The following is an 18,472-nucleotide window of genomic DNA, read 5'->3' as shown; positions in this document are numbered from 1 at the left end:
CTTGAGTGTCTTGACCCGAAAGAAGAGTCAATACCGTGTTGCATATACCCCCTGCCAATTCAAAATCTTCTACGGGGACGTAACACAGTCTTTCTAATGTTTCGTTACGATTACGCATTGCTTGTTTATTTACGTCTGATTCTAACGACTTATTGTCATCGGTCTTCGCCCTATTTCTACGGGACGAATTAAATACTCTGACGTCAATTTTTTCTTCGTTCATTTTCCGTTGACGTTGCATGCCTTTTGCTTTTGATTTTTGACTCCAGAAAACAATTCTGCAGTGTTATCGACTCAAGCTTTGGAACTGTCATTTTTTCTACTTTACGTGGTACATTAATGAGACATAATCGTTCATCGATGTGCGCATTGGATTGTTAGACTCACCGATATATGATGACAGAGACAACGACGAGTCCGACCACGATGGAACTCAGGACAATCGATAGTATCGCGTAACCAGGCAAAGCTGTTGATCAATGGAGACAGATAGAAATGTAACATCGAAAAACCACCATTTTCCCGTGCTCGGCAACGAGATTGAAATTTTTCAGGAATAAAAGTTCGTCAGGTTTTTTTCCTTCGAACAATCATACACGAGAGATTGGCTGTGCTTACAATTATCGGGACAGAGAGAACCATCGAATCCGCACTTTGGAGTATCGGGCGGTGGCTCGAGCCTTCCTCCGGACCAATGTATACGCTTTCCGGGCACGTACTCCAGCGTCTTATTTGCTCCATAATAATTAGCGACGATCTGGAACATCGATATTAGACGATTGATTTTTTTTCTCACGTACAATTTTTTTTATCCATTACTTTTTTCACGATTTTTTTACTCCAAGAAATCAAAATTTGCTACTCGTCGATCTAATGTTCAACGGGCAAAGAGTCTTGTGCACGGAAAAAAATCCCCCTGTTCAAATTACCACTCTACACTAGTAAAAAAATTATGGTCAGGGATATCATAATTCTGGTTACAATCATAAATGTGTACATTTTCAAATACTTGCGGAAAAGTAAAAACTAGAATAAAATTATGATTACTCAGTATAATCTCATATCGGTAAATTGTACAGATTTTCTGTGACAGTATACATGCGGTATAGTTTTATGAACTTGACAGATGAAATCGCAAGTTTTACTAGTCAGTTCATTAGTTCTACCACGCTGCGCTAGAATCGTATTCTTTCGACGTCGGTAAGACTACGATAACATTGTTAAATTTTGCGCGCCGCTCTCGCGTGGTCTACGAAGCTTTGATCGTAGCGCGCGTCGTCCGGGAAACACCGTTTGCGTGGTATATCGTAGCGTTTCTTTTGTTACGGTTACTAGCCGGTCTGGTAAATCAGCACATGGCCATCGTAAATTTTACGAGTCCAACGAATTTGGCAGTATTTGTTACTCTGTGCATCTAATTTATCAAAAATAAAAGAATATCGCGGCGTCATGGCTCTGCCCCAGTATTTTGGAGGCACTGTTCTTGGTGACTCCAACGGAATTGAGGAGCAGAGTGTTGTGCCAGATTTTTTACAAACTTTTATGGAACTGGGACAAGGTAAGGGATTTTGTAAATCTGTTTTTCGGTTGAGTGTTCGTGGTTAAGTGTGCATATCTTACGGTTTTAAGAGCATGGATCAGTCGCTATCTCGCCACCGTGAGTGCGAGAGAGATAGCTGCAATTTTCGAAATTGAATATGTTCGACACGGTTTGATCAATAAAAAAAGCCCCTGTCAGCGTATTTTTGCCATCTTTCCGCGTTCGCTGACAGAGCCTTTTTTTGATTAGTCAAACGACAGCGGAGAATTTTCATTTCGAAAATTCGAGGTGAGGTTAGTCGACTGATCCATGCTCTTAATGAGCATATTTGATTATATATTTTCCAATAAAAATTGGAAATAAAATTAATTTGGAGCGAAGAAAAAAAAACTAAAAAATGCTATAATCAAATAAATATTTTCTTTTAATAGGCAATCTACTACTTCAGGAAAATGTCCCTCCCGTTGCTCCGCCGTTGTTGAACAATCCATCATTGCAGTCAGCCTACGATCAAAACTACATTCCAACGGTCCGATCTGATCGTCCTACAAGTGATACACCGGAAACAGTGCTAAGCACGGAACCAGATGTCTTGAGGCATCTTAATTCGGTGGCACATAAATTTCGAACCAATCTCAAAGAATTACTCATGAATGATCTCAGAGGACAAGAATATCTGCATGCCTTGACGAATTTGGGGAAAAATAATACATCGCTGATATCATCTATTTTGATAGATAGTGAATTGCGAAATAATCCCGACAAAAGGTATTTATACTGCTATTATTATTAGTGAGTTAAGTTTTCAAGAAAAAATATGCAATAAACAGTAATCTCACTTATCACATTTCCTCTTCTCTTTTCTACAAAACACTCAACCCTTCTTCACTCCTCTCTTTCTCTTAACTCCTTTCATTTCTGTTCTTTTTTTGCTTTTCACTTTTTCTCCGCCTTTCATGCCTTGCGCTATAGCTTTCTGTTACTGATTTCCACTCGACACCTCTAATTATGGTGCCATTATTTATATTATCCGTATCTGCTATAATTTTATGTAAACTATACTTTTTTAAAAATTGGTTTCGCAGAATTGAGAGAGGAAAATTTTTGGACTGGGCCCACGATCTCGTACTTTTAGTACCGACGACAAATGTCGATTTATGGTATAGGCCATACAGCGGAACCAGTAATGGTCGCCAATGTGCCGGTGGAGTTCTATATCAAAAATACAATAACAAACGAAAAACGTATCGTACGATTGGTGTTTTAAAACGACAGAAGAAACCAGATTCTTCATGTAAATTCTATTTTATTAATTTCTTTCATTCTAATTCCCCATTCCAAGCTCTACTGTGATATTTTTTATTTTTGATTATGAATTTTGACGAATAATAGCGAATAATTTAATGCGAATAGCAAAACTGGGAGTAAAAATCAACCCGACAGTTTCCGAAATTGAAAACATCAGGTGGCTAGAAAATAATGATGAGCCACGCGAAGAAGTAATCTACAAGTGGACACTAACACGGACTTATAGATTGAATGCAATCGAGAGCTGTATTACTGTTTCAGAATATTTGGACAAATTCAAAGTTCTCAAGCGCTCCGATGGATATATATTGGCAAGTATTTTTGCATATTTCATATTGTATTCAATTTATAAGTACACTCAAATTTAGTACAATATAAAATAGCTAAAAAAAAAGAAAAGTTTTTAATGTGCCCAGAGATGAATTGTGCACTTGTTCGCAACTATAAGAAGAAATTCGTATAAATTTCTTATTTTTTTGTTTTTTTTTCTTTCAGCTTGATATGGACTTTGATGATAAGTACCCTGACTCTAAGAACAAGCTTTTCATCAAATGGGCACGTATTGCCGAGGGCCTTCTCTACGTTGCTCAAAATTCTTCAAGCCCGGAGGTGCTCAATGCTCTGCAGACTCATCACACGCTTATAACAGAAGGTTCGCTCAAATATAAGCTGAGAATATAATACGGGGGAATATTTTACATATGTTATATGATAAACGGGATATATGGTTTATGTACATATTTAATTATAGGAAAGATCGAAGTACTAGCCTTCTTACTTCTCCCACTTTTACTGGGATCAATAAGAACGAAAAAAAAGACAGTAAACCGAAAGCCTTCTCGAGTAGAGATTTCGGAACTTTTCATCGTTCATGCCGAGGTAAATATATAATAAATTACTAAATATGCAATAAATAGTTAATAAAAGTAAAATAAAATTAAACATTTGTAAAATTTCAGACGTTGGATGATCTTCAGCCCAAACTTCAAGCTCGAGCTCAGAATTTGATATCAACGAAAACAACTGGCCAACCATTCCCAGCATTTATTGGCCCCATTGGAAATTTGGTGAGTTCACGCGTGATCATAAATAACGTCGAATACGATGTGTGTTCTCCATTAAAAGCCATCGACTCGTGTTTTAAATCATTCTTTGCATTGGATGCAAAATATCAAGAAGAGACGATTCATTGCTGGCTTTTTATCGAAATGTACGTTTACGAACTGAGCCGCAACTTAAAGAAATACGCATGTGTTAACAAATTGATTTGCGCACTCAATGCTTACTTTGCAACTCACAAAGAAACGTAGAAAGAAGGGAAAAAGGAAATATAATAGCTTTATACGATTTCCGTTTCTTTTAATCGAACGATTTGTAGTATTTCCAAAGAGATTTTCTATACTAAAGACCTGTTACATGCAATACGAATTTATTTCTCATGTACGCTTGTACTTGATTTGTTTAATTTAGTTTTAACAAAGAAGTATTATAAAATAGAATGATAAAAATAACAAAAACAAAAGTACCAAAAAGACTGAGTGTAGAAAGTAATTTTGTTGAATTTTTGTAACAAAACGGTGAATAAAATAACAGTAACCAATACGGTATAAAAAGATAGATTGATCAAATTTAATTTCGTGACGTAAACATGCAGTGTTTTAAATGTAGCTTACAATTTGAAACGTCGAATCATCTAATTTTGCATCTCAAAACAGATCACTTCCTCAAGCAAAATGATTATTATGAGTGCAAAAATAATGAATGTGGCCGTAAATACAGTTCATTAAATTCTTATCGAAAGCACTTGAACTTAGTTCATAACGATAATGTAGGTGCTCATGAAAATATGACTGTGATCAATCCAGAAGTGTGTAGTAACTCATCTCCGTCTCGTCTCAAATCGTCTCAAAACGATGAAGAATTGAAAGAAAATGATTGTATTAATCCGAAACGAAGTGACGTATCTGAGACTTTGAAGCTAGAAGCTGAGTCCTTAATTTTAAGTCTATACAATGAGCCGCATGTACCTAGAAAAATTGTCCAGCTCGTGACCGATAGTGTTTCTTCTTTGTTCGAAAATGGCATTATACCATTCATAAAAGACAAAGTACACGCGAATTTAAAACTTCCGGAAGACTCTAAAAAAAATGAAATATTAGAGCAAATTGATGATACTTTAGACTCAATGGAAAATCCATTTCGAAATTTGAATTCTGAGCACAGGCGGTTAAAAGTGCTCACCAATAAATATAAATATATTGCACCCGGAACGTACACAATATCGGAAGTTGTGTTAGAGAAAAAAACTTGTGGAAAAGAGATAGTAAAACCAGTGATTGTCACGGGCAAAGTAATTTCACTTCGAGCTCAATTAAAATCGGTTTTAGAGATACCGAAGTTGCTTTTCGAAATAAAAGAATACTTGCAAGAATTAAAAAATGATAATTCCAAATACAGTAACTTCGTCCAAGGCAATCTATGGCAAGAGAAAACACGACACTTTGGTAATAAAACGGTTTTACCTCTCTATATCTACTTTGATGAATATGAAACAGGAAATCCACTCGGTTCACATTCTGGAGTTAATAAATTGGGGGCTGTTTATGCATCCATAGCTTGTATGCCACCAAAATATGCGTCCACTTTAGAATCCATATTTCTGGTGTTACTGTTTTTCTCACAAGATCGAAAAGATCACGGCAATGAAGCTGTTTTTAAGCCATTGCTCGATGAATTACATATATTGAGAGATGAGGGAATTAATATTGTGACAGACTCCGGCGAAGAAACTCTATATTTCAGTCTTGGTATACTGATAGGAGACAATCTGGGTTTCCATAACATGTTGGGTCTGACCGAAAGTTTTTCTAGCAAATTTTATTGCAGATTTTGCAAAGCGCCAAAAGAAATGTGTCAAACCTTGTCTGTTGAAGATCCCAGCTTACTAAGAACTAAAAATGATTACGACAATGATTTGAAACTTAATGATTTAAAAAAAACTGGAATAAAAGAATGCTGCATATGGAATAGTCTCTCAGATTTTAATATATGTGAAAACATATCGATCGATATAGCGCACGATTTCGGAGAGGGTATTTGCAACTACGTAATGACAGCATTAATCAATACTTTCATATTTCAATTGAAATTCTTTACTCTTGACACTCTAAATTTCAGGATACAAGTTTTTGATTACGGACGGTTAGAGCTGCCGAATAAACCACCTCCCATTTATTTGCAAAAAGCGAAAGAAGTTCGCTTAAGAATGTCTGCATCAGAAACTTTTTGTTTCGTGAGATATTTTGGTTTTATGGTGGGTGATTTCGTTCCGGGCAATAACCAATTTTGGCATCTATATGTATTATTGCGACAAATAATCGATTTAATAACAGCCCCTCATTTAACATCTGTACAGATAGATATGTTAGCGTATTTAATTCAAAAACACCATGAGGTCTACCTCGAGCTTTTTCCTGGAAAAAAACTTGGACCAAAATTTCATTTTGCTACGCATTATCCACGAGTAATACGAGCAGTAGGGCCTCCAATTTATTACTCAACATTGAGATATGAAAGTAGGCATCGTCTGTCAAAGCTAACTGCAAATGTCTCTTGTAGTCGTATTAATATAATTCATACATTAGCGATGAAATATCAACTGCAAAGTTGTAATTTTGTGCGCAATTGTAATTTATCTAAAATAAGAAACTCCGGTCCTTCGCGAGAAATTGATACAATTACTTACAATACATATTTCAAACATATCGGACCTCAAACTTCAATAAAACTTGTTTCTTGGATAGACATTTACGGAACAAAATATTCCAAAGATTCGATATTAATAATAAATAAAGAGACAATGTATCCAGTTTTCGGTAGAGTGACAGATATTTTTTTGGCTGGCGACGTTCCTTATTTTTTGTTCAATCCCTTACCATCTTGTCAATTTAATTATCATTTTTGGGGCTTCGAAATAGTGAATTCCACAAATATGGATTTACTTAAAAACCTAATTTCTTTTAACGCACTACCATGCTCACGCCTCTGTTGTCTGTTGCTCATTAAGCTCTCTAAAATGTATGTAACTGTAAGGTATGCTTTGTAAATATTTTGCGATATGTTATATCTATGTTGTGGTTCGATAGATGTAAAAAATTATTTGAAATGTGTGTATACGATGTGAAATACTTGCAATAAAATTGTAAAATTTAAAATGATGGATTTAATATTTCCTTTGTCCCTATCTCTCTTTTTACGATTAATATATTTACAGCGATTGCAGCAGATTTTTCCAGATTTTCTAGTGGCCATATATATATGAATGGAGTGTCAGATAACTTGTGGTAGCAGTTACTTTACTGACTAGTAAAACTAGTAATAAAATATACTTTATAGTTTAGTAATTCTTATACTTGAGTCAGATACTGCAAACCAGAATTCGGTGATTCATTTTACTCATCAGCATTGGTATATTTGCTGTAATTGGTATTGCTTGCCGTAACAGTTACCAAACTGACTAGAATGAACGACCAAACAGTCTGGTAAATCGAATCGCCTAGACCGGCTCCGCGACTGAGAGCTTGACGACTAAATTTCAACACATGGGCTAGTAAATTTATTGTTTACAGCAATAATTATAGTTACAATCTTGACTGGTAACTTCACTACATAATTGCGAAAAAATACCACATATTTTAATAATTCTAACGCTTCGGCCAACTGATTTTTCTTTACTGAATTGACAAGGCCAATCTAGTAAGGAATACCGCACAGGCTCTCTATCCATATACGCACCAATCAGTTTGGTAAAAGCAACCTGGATTCCGGTATTTTGAACAATTTATTTTTTTCCGTGTGTCAATACTACTCCGGCTGTTTGTTAGAATTAAAAAAAAAATCCATTCCTTACATTATTTTCCTTTCAACGAAAATTTTACTTTTTTCACAATAAAGTGGTGCATGGGAATAAAGAAAATTGAAGAACAACGAATTCACGTGTACCTCGAATTTCGACGTTTCCGGATCCATGTCCAACAGCGAATAGTCGGCTATCCTATCCCCGTTTTCGTCAATGTTTACGTCTCCAGTTATTCCTGAAAAAATTAGTAAAAACTTTCATACATTCGAATTAACGGATGAGCATTTCGCTCACTTTTACTTTGGTACACTAAATGCGTCAACAACCCTGCTTCACGTCAATTCACTTTAAGGGTGTGAATCGGTCAGCCGGAAACTTCAAATTTTCAAAGCTTAATGTTTTTCGACGAGCTTTTTATTAACCATGTTCACTGCTCAGATTTTGTTGTTTCTCTCGCACTCGTGGTAACTCGAGATTATGACAGGAGCATGCTCCCAAACATTCGATAAAATCGATCACTCGAAAATGATGAAAATAACGAAAAATTATGAAAATAAAGCCTCGCTATCGTAACGAAACAATCCAAGAATTCCAGAAAATTGGTGTTTTACGATCGCGAGTGGAAACGGTGAGACTACACAGGAAAAAATTGGCATAGAATGTGACTTTGTTAAAGGGGAAAAAACAGAAAACCATTAGTAATTAGTCATTTTCACAGCGACCCATTTCTCTGAGAGGTTTTCTATGAATATAGAAAATATGTGTCTCAAAGGCGAGTTGTCAAAGCCAGAACAAGGTGAGTTTCCTTTAAGGGGGGACTTACCATGCATTTGTGAAATGTGCTGCGTTAGAGGACACGGAGGAAAGGAATTACAAAACAACTCATTGGCAGCTCGTTAAGGAACGCAGGAGATGAAACTGTCTCAAAGGGTTAACGAAAACAACTAAAAATCCTAATTTCTGACTGAGAGACAGGAGTGCATTTAAAAGAAAGTGGTGGCTGCACGTATTCATGACTTTCAAAAAGTTTGCATTCTTCTTTCCTGTAAATTCGACCTTTATCACTGAAAATAAATGTCAATCTGTATATATTTACATGATTGTCAGATACTTCTCAGCAGCCATTCCACTGTTTTTCTGCAACCAATTTTCCTCCTAACGATTCAAGCAGCATACAAAACTCGACATTTCAAATTCTCAACTCCAATGGAATTTTCGTGTGAGCCACAATACGCGGAGCTTATCACCGGGCCAGTACGCCTGTAGAAGTCTTTTTTCACTTGCAGGACACGATCAAATGACGGAAGGAACCAGAGTATAATAAAAAAAGGTAAAGCAGATCGAGCGAAAAAGCGAGGAAAGCGAAATCGTTCGATTTCAACAAGGCAATGATCAATCTTAGAACGTAACGAGAGGCAATAAAAAAGGAGCTATAAAGATTTGTGTTTTCTTGTTACTGTAACGTGCGCCCGTGTTTTCGTTACTGGAGACTCGTAACCTTTATCGCTTTGTTATTTCCCTCGTCCTTTCCCGCTTCCACTCATTTATTTATTCTTCACCGTTTTTTTCTACGCTTTCATTTGTCGAAGACTTCACAAATGCTCTCGAATCGGAAACTTGCCAACGGGAACATTAACGTTCGATTTAGCAGAGCGTCACAACCGCTTGCAGCTTCCATCACGTTTAAATCCACGTGTACAATTTTCAGTGAATATTTTCTCCGGCTCGTTGGTTCGCAGTCGCACGGTAGAGGCTTCGCTAACGATGAATCCATCTGATTAAACTGTCCGCCGTAGCTCGTGTCCAAACTGCCAATTGAGTTCGTCAATTCCACAGTGCCGAACAAAATAAAAATGATCGCGTGCTCAACAATTAAAAGGAAATTATTTCTTCCGCGAAACGGTTGAAAATAAAAATGAATTCATCGTTCCAATTAGCAATCGGAAAAAAGGAGAAAAGCTGAGAGATCTCGAGCAGTAATTTCGAAGATAAAGAGAAACGGGATAATCAAATTCATTCCCGTATTTCAAGCTTTTTTGTGTCTTCGAACGATCTGCTCCCAGAAAACTGACGAGAAAAACGCAGGACCCAAAAGAATGAGTTTTTTAGTTAACCACACGATCTCGCAGCTCGGTAGGAAAATCAAATTGTACCAATTCGTTTAGAAGCAGACGAGAAATGAAGAAACGCTCGTGCCCAAAATCCAAAATTTTCGTAACCAGCTCACGAGATCGAAAAAAAAATGCATCAGAGTTCAGAACATAATTTGGCAGCGTTCCTCAGCAATGTCATCGGACCACAATATCCCAATTTCATAAACTATACACACGCCACTGTAATCGATAAAACAGTGTTTTTAAACTACGAAACGATCGAAGCGGATGTCAAGTATCGAGGCTCGTTGTCATTGTGTCAAAACGCACTCTCCTCCAATATCAACATTTAACATCGTTGATCAGCGTGTCAGAATCGAAAATCTCTCGCAAGAAATTCCGGATTAAATGAGTTTACATTATCGAAGGCAGTTTCGGCCTCCGCGTACATTTAACGCTGTTAGGGTAATTTTTGTGATGAGATGCAGTCGATGCGAAGAGCACAGGTATAGTAGAAATACATTTGGTTGCGCATATATAGCAAGCTAACCGCAGGATCGAAGCCAAATGATGAGAGAAACAGTAGAACATAGGAATGTGGGCGGGCAGAGCAAGCCTGACATAGCTGTCGCATCGATACGCGAGAGATCGAGAGAGCAGTGGTATAAATCAAATCCTCTCTCTCTCTCTCTCTCTCTCTCTCTCTCTCTCTCTCTCTCTTTGTTTCTCTCCACTTTCCCTTCCGCCTCTGGCTTCCTCGCTGTCCCTCTCGAAATGGCTAAAATGCATGCATATCGCGTTCTACCCGAGATCGCAATTAATTGTTCATGAAGCAATGTGCTTCATGGTTCGATGAATAAATAGCATTACAAATTCAGACTGTCAGTGAAACAAACGTTTACGCTAATTTTCACTGAGCGCCAGATACTATATCGAGTTAGTTGCTGCACCAAATCTCTATCAGTGGATTTTCTAACGTTGCTCGTAATGCTGCTACGAAAATATTGGTTCAATGGAATAATAAGTGGGGGTATTTTGATTACGCGAAATGAAGCTCGGAATATAAATGGCTGAGCATCGAACGATGAAAATGTTTTGATTTCCCGGTCGTTTCTCTGGCGTCACTGAAAGGAAAAATACCCTCATTGCTCCTTTGGAATGAATTTAAGGGCTGTGAGCAATGGAAACGCTGGAATTTCGGGTGGTTTTTCTTTATTTTATAAATAAAAATTGGTTCGATAGATTTAAATGAAACCTTGTACACATATTTTCCACACTCAGAAGTACTGGAAACAACATTTTTTTCCATTTTTTTCATGACATTTTTTTGTACAAAGATTCTTAAAATATGTGCTATTAGCTATCACACGACGTACGGGATTTTTAAAATATTGTTTAGAAAAAAATAGCGACCGTTTGAAGAAAAAAATCACAATTTTTGTGAATTTCTCAGTAGAAAATTGTTCATAAAAGAAAAAAAGGTGTCAAAAAACGGCTACGTCATGCTGATAACACACGTTTTCCCTACAAAATGCAATTTCAATCAAGTCCTTGGGATAAAAACTCTTTCCGTTTTGCTTCAACGCCGATTCAACGAGTGCCATTTTTAACGCACCATTGTACAAAAATATAGCATTAAAAAAATGTTAAAAAGAATGTTGAGTACTTCTGAGTATCTAAAAGATGTGCACAAGGTTTCATGTAAGTCCATTCAACCAATTTTTATTTATAAAAGAAACAAAAACCACCTAAAATTCCAACGTTTACAACACTGTACAAAGCCCTTAATGAATCTTAAGGAAGAACGTTCATGAGGTAAAATCCAAGATACTGACTAGAAATTCTCATACGAATATTTCAGGCCTCATTGCCAAAACTTTGGCAAGATTGATCGTCAGATTTATTCCCAATAAATTTGCAACGTCGAGCATTTTGAGCCATCGAAGCACGTCGTCGTGGAAACGGAGGACCGGAAGTACCGTGATCGCTGGTTTTTCTTCCCCTGAATCCAAGATCAGTCGTCGACAAACCAAATTCTAATAAATTGGACTTTAGAAATATGATGAAAAAATAAAAAAACCACTTTCGGTCTCAGACTTTCCATTTATCACTAATTTTGCAAAGAAATTATTAACCACGATCGAGAGAATCAACAAAAGTGAGAAGTCTTGATATTCCAATTCAATCAGAATGGCTTTGAGCTTTTTCTATCCAAGCTCTTCCGAGCCCAAATGAATCGTCATACTTCCTGGATCGCCTTGTTTAAGGTAAAGTAAAAATAGATAGATTCGTAACGAACAACGAAAATAAAGGAGTCCATAAGTATTTTCATCTGACCTTTAAAGCTTTTACCCCACATCCTCCTGGTCAGGTTACCACCATCCAAATTAATATCTCCGGGTCTTTCGGGCAAACTTTCCTTGAGTGCGAGGGCGTAAAGTAACACCGCATCGTAAAATGCGGTCACAAATGTCGAGACGGAGCTATTGCCAAATGTGAAATTGTATTTGCTCTCCGCGAGGGATTTAACCTCTCGTGAAAAATTCAAGTACTCCTGATTGTCCGGCGTGCGTGCGGTTACGGTCAGCAGCGACTGATAAGCTTTTCGGGCTTTCTCATTTCTGTCGTCGGTATCAGTCTCAACGTGCCACGGTTCTTTCGAATTGTTGTCGCTGAAACATTGAAAAACATACGTTCATTAATCTCTCATCAGGAGAAAATATTCAATTGAATATTTTATAAAACCAATTATTTTTTTCTCACATTTTTTGCGTGTGATGAAAAAATTTCTTTCTACTTCCGTTGGGCCTGAAACTTTTGAGTCTATGATTTTTTTCTACTAATTTCGAAATCTACGCTTCGTAATGTGATTTCCTCGTGGAAAATCTATAAAACATTCGAGCAACGTGTCTCCATCACCCCTGATATCGAGATGAATTATTCAAGGTATGCTTTCTTTTGTTCATTCGATTAGCACCCACTCCAATCCCCATACATAAATATAAACGATTCGCACATTCGTGGAATGACGTACTCGAGACAGAATCAATAGTCCTTCGTTAACAGAGAGCAAAGATCTCACCCAGGACACGTAATATCGCTAAATGTTCCAACACCAATCAGCACGTCTTTCTTCTGTTTTATTTTTCCCTTCCCTTCGCTTCTGATCGTGTTTTGAGGAATTTTGTTTCATCACCGACACGAAAGTGATGTTCCAATTCGAATGTTTTCTATTTCAATGCTTTTAAATCGTGGAATCTGATGAATCACAATGATCACAATCGTCGTGGTAGTACAGCAATCCTTCAAGCTTTTCAAGTTATTGAACAATGCAGTGGGCTCGAGTTTCTTTTTTTATTTTCCAAACTGCCAAAAATCGTACATCAAAATGATTTCTCGTAATCGACAATTTCTTCAAATCCGTTTGATTTCTGACGAGACACTATTTTTTTTGTTTATTATTTATTAAGGAACCAACGGGTTTTTGGGCTTTCAACGCGACGTAGAAAAATTTGTAAATCTTGTCGATAACAAACTAGCCAAATAAATGATGTAACGGTAATTAAAGAGATTTACCTGGACGAGAGCTCAATGGAGAAGAAAACGTACTCTCCGGAGTCAACCATCCCAAGCTCTTCAGCTGCCAACAATATTTCTCTTATCGTCGTAGCATTGGCACACATGACAACGACTGGAACATTGAAAAAGGGAAAAAATACATGAAAGCGTATGGAAATAATCGATTCCTGTCAGAAAAAAGTGCATAATATTTTTCCTTCTTTTCTCTTCAAATTTTCATCCTTAAACGTAATTAGCCGCAACTTGATCCCGATTTTTCCCAAAGTTCGAAGCCTTTCCATACAATTTTATAATCCATACTTTAAGCAGTGGGAGACATTCTCTGAGCGGAAGGTTTCCGAAAAATGTAAACAAAAATAATTTTTCGAGTGATCAGAAAATACGATTATAAGGTAAATCGAGCATTTTCCCTCGTCGATTTGCTCTCCTCTTCTTCACAATTGAATTTTCGTTTCCGTCTGTCTCAAACCTCATTCCGAGCAGTAATAAAATAATTGGAATCGAGGATATACCAGGAATGTAGAGAACGCGTGAGCAAGTCAGAACGTGCGATGTAAAATGATGAAACTCATCAAGAATTTAGGAACGATGAAACGAGCAAACGATACCCTCGGGAAACGAAGTGCTTTCCGGTGCGAATGAAAGTGTGGGAGGAGTACAAACGCGGAAGTGAAAAATCCGCCATGCGTAATGCAGCCGAGGCAGGCAAATATGTGAAAGGAATTTTATTTCCTTGTTCGTTGCCACATAATTAGCAATTTCCTAGAAGTTGGTCTTGAAGCCGACCGGAAAGTCAGAATTGAGGTTTGATTGCGAGATCCGGAGGGTTTCGAGATATTTCCACTTTCCTCTCGCTCCCCGGCAAAGGACTTCTTCCGACTGAGTAAATCCATATACGATGGAAAGCTCAAACACTTTCGTTAAAAGTTTAATGATTTCCCAGCAGTGAATCGATACGACACAATAACAAGAAAGAAGGATCCAACATCCACTCCATTGTTAAAAAAAATAAACGATGTTCGAGTTCACATGAAAAATGGATGAAAAAGGACATTTTTTCGAAATCCTCCCCGATAAGTATGCACGTGAGTCGAATGTCTTCACACCCATCTTCACCAGCCGATGGAGCACTCGACAGAGTATTTTTCGTCCTCGTGTCCCAAATGGTACTCATAACGTGGATTCATGAGCCACGGTTTCTCCGGTACATAAAAGGACCTGTAAAAAGAGTACGGGGCGCGCGTCCTTAAATGCGTCGGGGCGAAAACGCTTGAACGGTGTAGGAGAGTATTAGAGGACGTAAGTGGAGTAGGCGAGGTACGAACAGCGTCTGAATATCGAAAGATAGGGAGATGATAGTCGTAAAAACGTGTAAGCGATATCTCGACGCCGGCATTTCTTTTTCCGTTCGCCACTTTCCTTTTACCGAGAATTCTGTCCGCTCCACGATTCCTTCTTCTCTACTTTTTCAGCGCTCTCTCTGTTTTTCTTTCTATTAATGTTTCTTTTAACTTTCTTGCCCGTCCTCGTTGTCATTCTCTTTCATAATTTTCTCTCTAATTTTCTATATCCCGAAGGGGCACTGACTCATTTCCGTTTATTCCGCTCGGCAAGTATTCCTCCGGTATTGTTCTCGATTTTGAAGGACCATCCTTCACATCGGACGGAATCGAGAAAAGAAAAACGTTAACGCCGACAAAAGGGAAGAGAGGAGACGACGACAGCGTTGTTCCGTTCACGTATCATCCTGAGGAGATATGAGAACAGCTAGCGCCTCGACTCCCAAGCCCTTTGGACGAGCCTCTCGCACACGCTGCCGCACAACGGATATAAATCTTCCATTATTACGTTTTTCCCAGAAGATATATACGCTTGTATCGCCGCGGGAGCTGTCCGCATTACGAGCAATGTATACATTCGTTGAATGTGTGGCTGCCACGCGCGGGCGGTATGGCAACCATTGAATCATCACCCTCGTTTTATCCTCAATTTGTTTGCATTTAAAGTTTGAAAAATTATCGGATGTCGAGGCAGCGTGTGCTGTTGAATCGCTGCTTGGAAAGGGTGGTGCATCAAACACCGACTGGGCCAGGCCTCAGGATGGCTCGATCGACTGATTCAAGCTTTTTCATAATTTCAATAAACGTTTGACCATTTTGCACAGAGACTAGTGCCATTCAACCGAATATTCATTCAGTTAGCTCGTCAAAGAACAGAGGCTTTATGAAAAATCCCATGATGTTTCCTCAGGACGCTAATCTTCAGCAAAAAGTCAACTCGGAGGGTTCTTTTTCTATAAAAAATGTCAACTGCTCAGTTGATATTACATAAAGAATATCAAATAAGGAAACAAGGGGAAACAAGACAGAGAAAGAGAGAGAGAGAGAGAGAGAGGAAATTGTCACAGATTTTCTCGTGCTCGTACACAAGAAAACGGTTCCGAGGCATCTTCGAGCTGCTGCGTGCATTCATCATTATACGAGTCGTGAAACCCTGCCAAAGCGTAAACATTTATATAGCACACGAATCGTAAAGAAATATCTCGTCTTTACGAGAGTCTCGTACCAATGAAAAATTCTCCTTCAATACGAGTACAAAAGAAACCATTTGCAATTGAGTTTGGAACAGCACACAACACAATCCTCGAAAATTTCAGTATTCAAAGAGACCAATTGATTTTATCTTCGTTCAAGTCGTTTCTACGGTCACTTCGTGTTCACTCAATCGCAAATATATTGTACGTCTTCGTACTTAACACTTCATTTTACTAAATTTCGATGCCGCATTTCAATTGGATGATAAAATACTATCGAAATGGATGTCATAATTCCATGAAAGGATATCGAACCTCGAAACTTGAAGACGTTATTTGGCTCCCGTTTCAGTCTTTTCTCATGGAATTTATAATCTTTCAAATATCAGAGAATATTTTTTCCAACATTTTCCTTTTTATTTTAGTTTACGAGTATATTCAAACGCACAAATTGAATGATTATTCATATTCAAGTGTTGACACTATTAATACTCTTCCAAAATCAAAATTATCCACGTTTATTGAAATAGTGAACAAATTGTGTGCATGCATACACGCCGAAAATAATGCAACGTGCACCTTCGGGACGTACGTAAGATCGTGCTAAAGGAAAAAAAAGTACAATCGTTTCGGAAGAGTGGATACAGTCGAACGTTGTGAAACGTGAACTTGTTCAAGTCGATTTTTCATGCCTCCATCAAAACAACTGCTCATGATCTTTATTTATAGCATTCAATCGACAGCGCGTGTTAACGATTTTTCGTATAATATACCACGTTCTAAATGTGGTGTAGTGTAGATTTAGGAAATGATCTCGTTCGATGTTTCCAACGATATTATACCGAATACATAAATTGCAATTGACATGGATTTCGATAAACGAATGCATTTGAATGCCATAAAAAAATATGTGCTCAAATTGCAGCAGGACGCCCGGTGGTATATGTGCAAGGGAGCAATTTCGTGCTGGCTTGATTGATTGATTGATCGAATATGCCTTAGAGTACGTCTCTGAGGCAATAACAATGGTAAATAAAAATAGATAATACAAAAAAATAAAAATAAATCATTCAAATAGATCACAAAAGAAAATTTTCAGTAATGAAAATAAAGAAAAATGCTAGTATTGCATAGAAAAATTAGAAACAATTAAAAAAAAAAAAAAGAAATAAAAAAAATAAAACTACTTCAAAGAATAACAGGAAAAAAAATAAACAAAAATTTAAAAAATTCATAACAAAAATAGTGTCTAGTCACAGTAACAAAGTAACGAGTACCAAAAGTAACGACAAGATGAAATGATAACAGAGTTAAAATAATAACAAAATAATTCGGTCCACGCATTTAATAAATTTCATAGTGACAAAAGTAACTAAAGAAAACAATGAAAATACTAACAAAAAATAATGAATCGCCTTGAAAGAGAGAAAGAGGGGGCGGGGAGGGGAGAGCCAGTGACAATGAGGGACACAAAATACCCTCTTCAAACGAGAGAAAAAAATGGTTGAAATTGACCGGATTCGTGTGAAAGCGGGGCCTCAACAGACGGAAGGGACTTACCCCAGATTCGTCCGAGGATCTCGCTTACAAGCCCGCGATCTACGGCAAACAGAATAAAATGAGATAAGAGGTTCGAACGATCGAAGGTAAAAATAGAGAGTGAGAGAGAAAGAGAGAAAGGCACAGACAAATCCTGCGGTCCGATGAAAAATATTATTCGGCCTTTCTATTCACTGCGCTGGTACAGGACCGTAAAGCGAACCATCCCAGGAGCTTTTCGAACGAAAAACTTTCGTTCTTTCATTTTTTTTCAAGTTTCCCGGATTTTCTATTTTCTGTATTTCCCTTAAAGCATGCTCTCAGGAAAGCTTGCGGACGATAGTAAAAGCAAATAATGCAATTATGCTCAAGTGGTGAATGGTAGAGTGGTCCACGGATCTCTGTTATCCTCGGCCACAAGGAACACAATTGTTTCGGTGCATTCTGGCATATATGAAGTTTCTAAAGCAGAATAACCTAGTAATTACATATTCATATACGAATGCGTAATACTCGGAAAAGCGTACGCGGTTTTGTGTTCTCGTTGGAGAGACGATTGCAGTGATATTTATAGCGCAGCAGGGGCGAGCTTTTTTCGAATGCGTTTCTGTCCGGGCGACAATGAAAAAGGAAGAGTAAGCTCCCGCATATCCCAGCTGGCTAATGAAATTATTCAACGGAAAAGTGGTCTAAACCCCTTCGAAAGAGATCGGAGAAGAAAAGCAGGTCGAGCCGCTAAAGTTTCACGACGAGCCTCGAATTCTGACTACGAAAAAACATAAAAGTCGTGCGATAAACTTTATTGCGAACGTTGATTATCGTATAATATTCCCCGGCGGACAGCTTCGTCGCTTAATTAAATGTTACGCATGGAGAAACTCGTTACCAGCACGAAATAGTGTCGACCGACGACCACGACGACGCCGAGTGCGTTCGAGCGGGGAAGAACGACAGCCGCGTACGTTTCATCGCCTCCGGGCGGGGAGATCCTGCCGAGGATATAATTTCGATACAGCCATTTT

At 37.8% G+C, this 18,472-nt stretch overlaps 2 protein-coding genes across 6 annotated transcripts in view; one reads left to right on the top strand and one right to left on the bottom strand.

Annotated features, from left to right (window-relative positions):
* Positions 1 to 18,472, bottom strand: part of LOC122417289 (atrial natriuretic peptide receptor 1-like) — a 116,203-nt gene that overhangs the window by 62,136 nt on the left and 35,595 nt on the right. For all 5 annotated transcript variants that reach the window (XM_043430684.1, XM_043430721.1, XM_043430692.1 and 2 more), the window contains 5 exons: positions 13,376 to 13,490; positions 12,137 to 12,471; positions 7,850 to 7,941; positions 619 to 757; positions 388 to 469 (listed from right to left, as the gene is read on the bottom strand). In XM_043430684.1, the coding sequence (XP_043286619.1) occupies positions 388 to 469; positions 619 to 757; positions 7,850 to 7,941; positions 12,137 to 12,471; positions 13,376 to 13,490 (763 nt within the window). The remainder of the gene's footprint in view (positions 1 to 387; positions 470 to 618; positions 758 to 7,849; positions 7,942 to 12,136; positions 12,472 to 13,375; positions 13,491 to 18,472) is intronic.
* On the top strand, positions 764 to 7,062 carry LOC122417307 (uncharacterized). The gene is made up of 7 exons (XM_043430734.1): positions 764 to 1,558; positions 1,972 to 2,308; positions 2,626 to 2,834; positions 2,954 to 3,159; positions 3,344 to 3,500; positions 3,600 to 3,727; positions 3,808 to 7,062. Exons 1-7 carry the CDS (start codon positions 1,450 to 1,452, stop codon positions 4,156 to 4,158), a joined length of 1,497 nt encoding a protein of 498 aa, XP_043286669.1. The 5' UTR covers positions 764 to 1,449; the 3' UTR covers positions 4,159 to 7,062.

This window comes from Venturia canescens, chromosome 1, assembly GCF_019457755.1.
Source record: "Venturia canescens isolate UGA chromosome 1, ASM1945775v1, whole genome shotgun sequence".
NCBI classification, from domain to species: Eukaryota; Metazoa; Arthropoda; class Insecta; order Hymenoptera; family Ichneumonidae; genus Venturia; species Venturia canescens.
The sequence above is the reverse complement of the archived record's forward strand: the minus strand, read 5'-3'. Positions and strand labels throughout refer to the sequence as shown.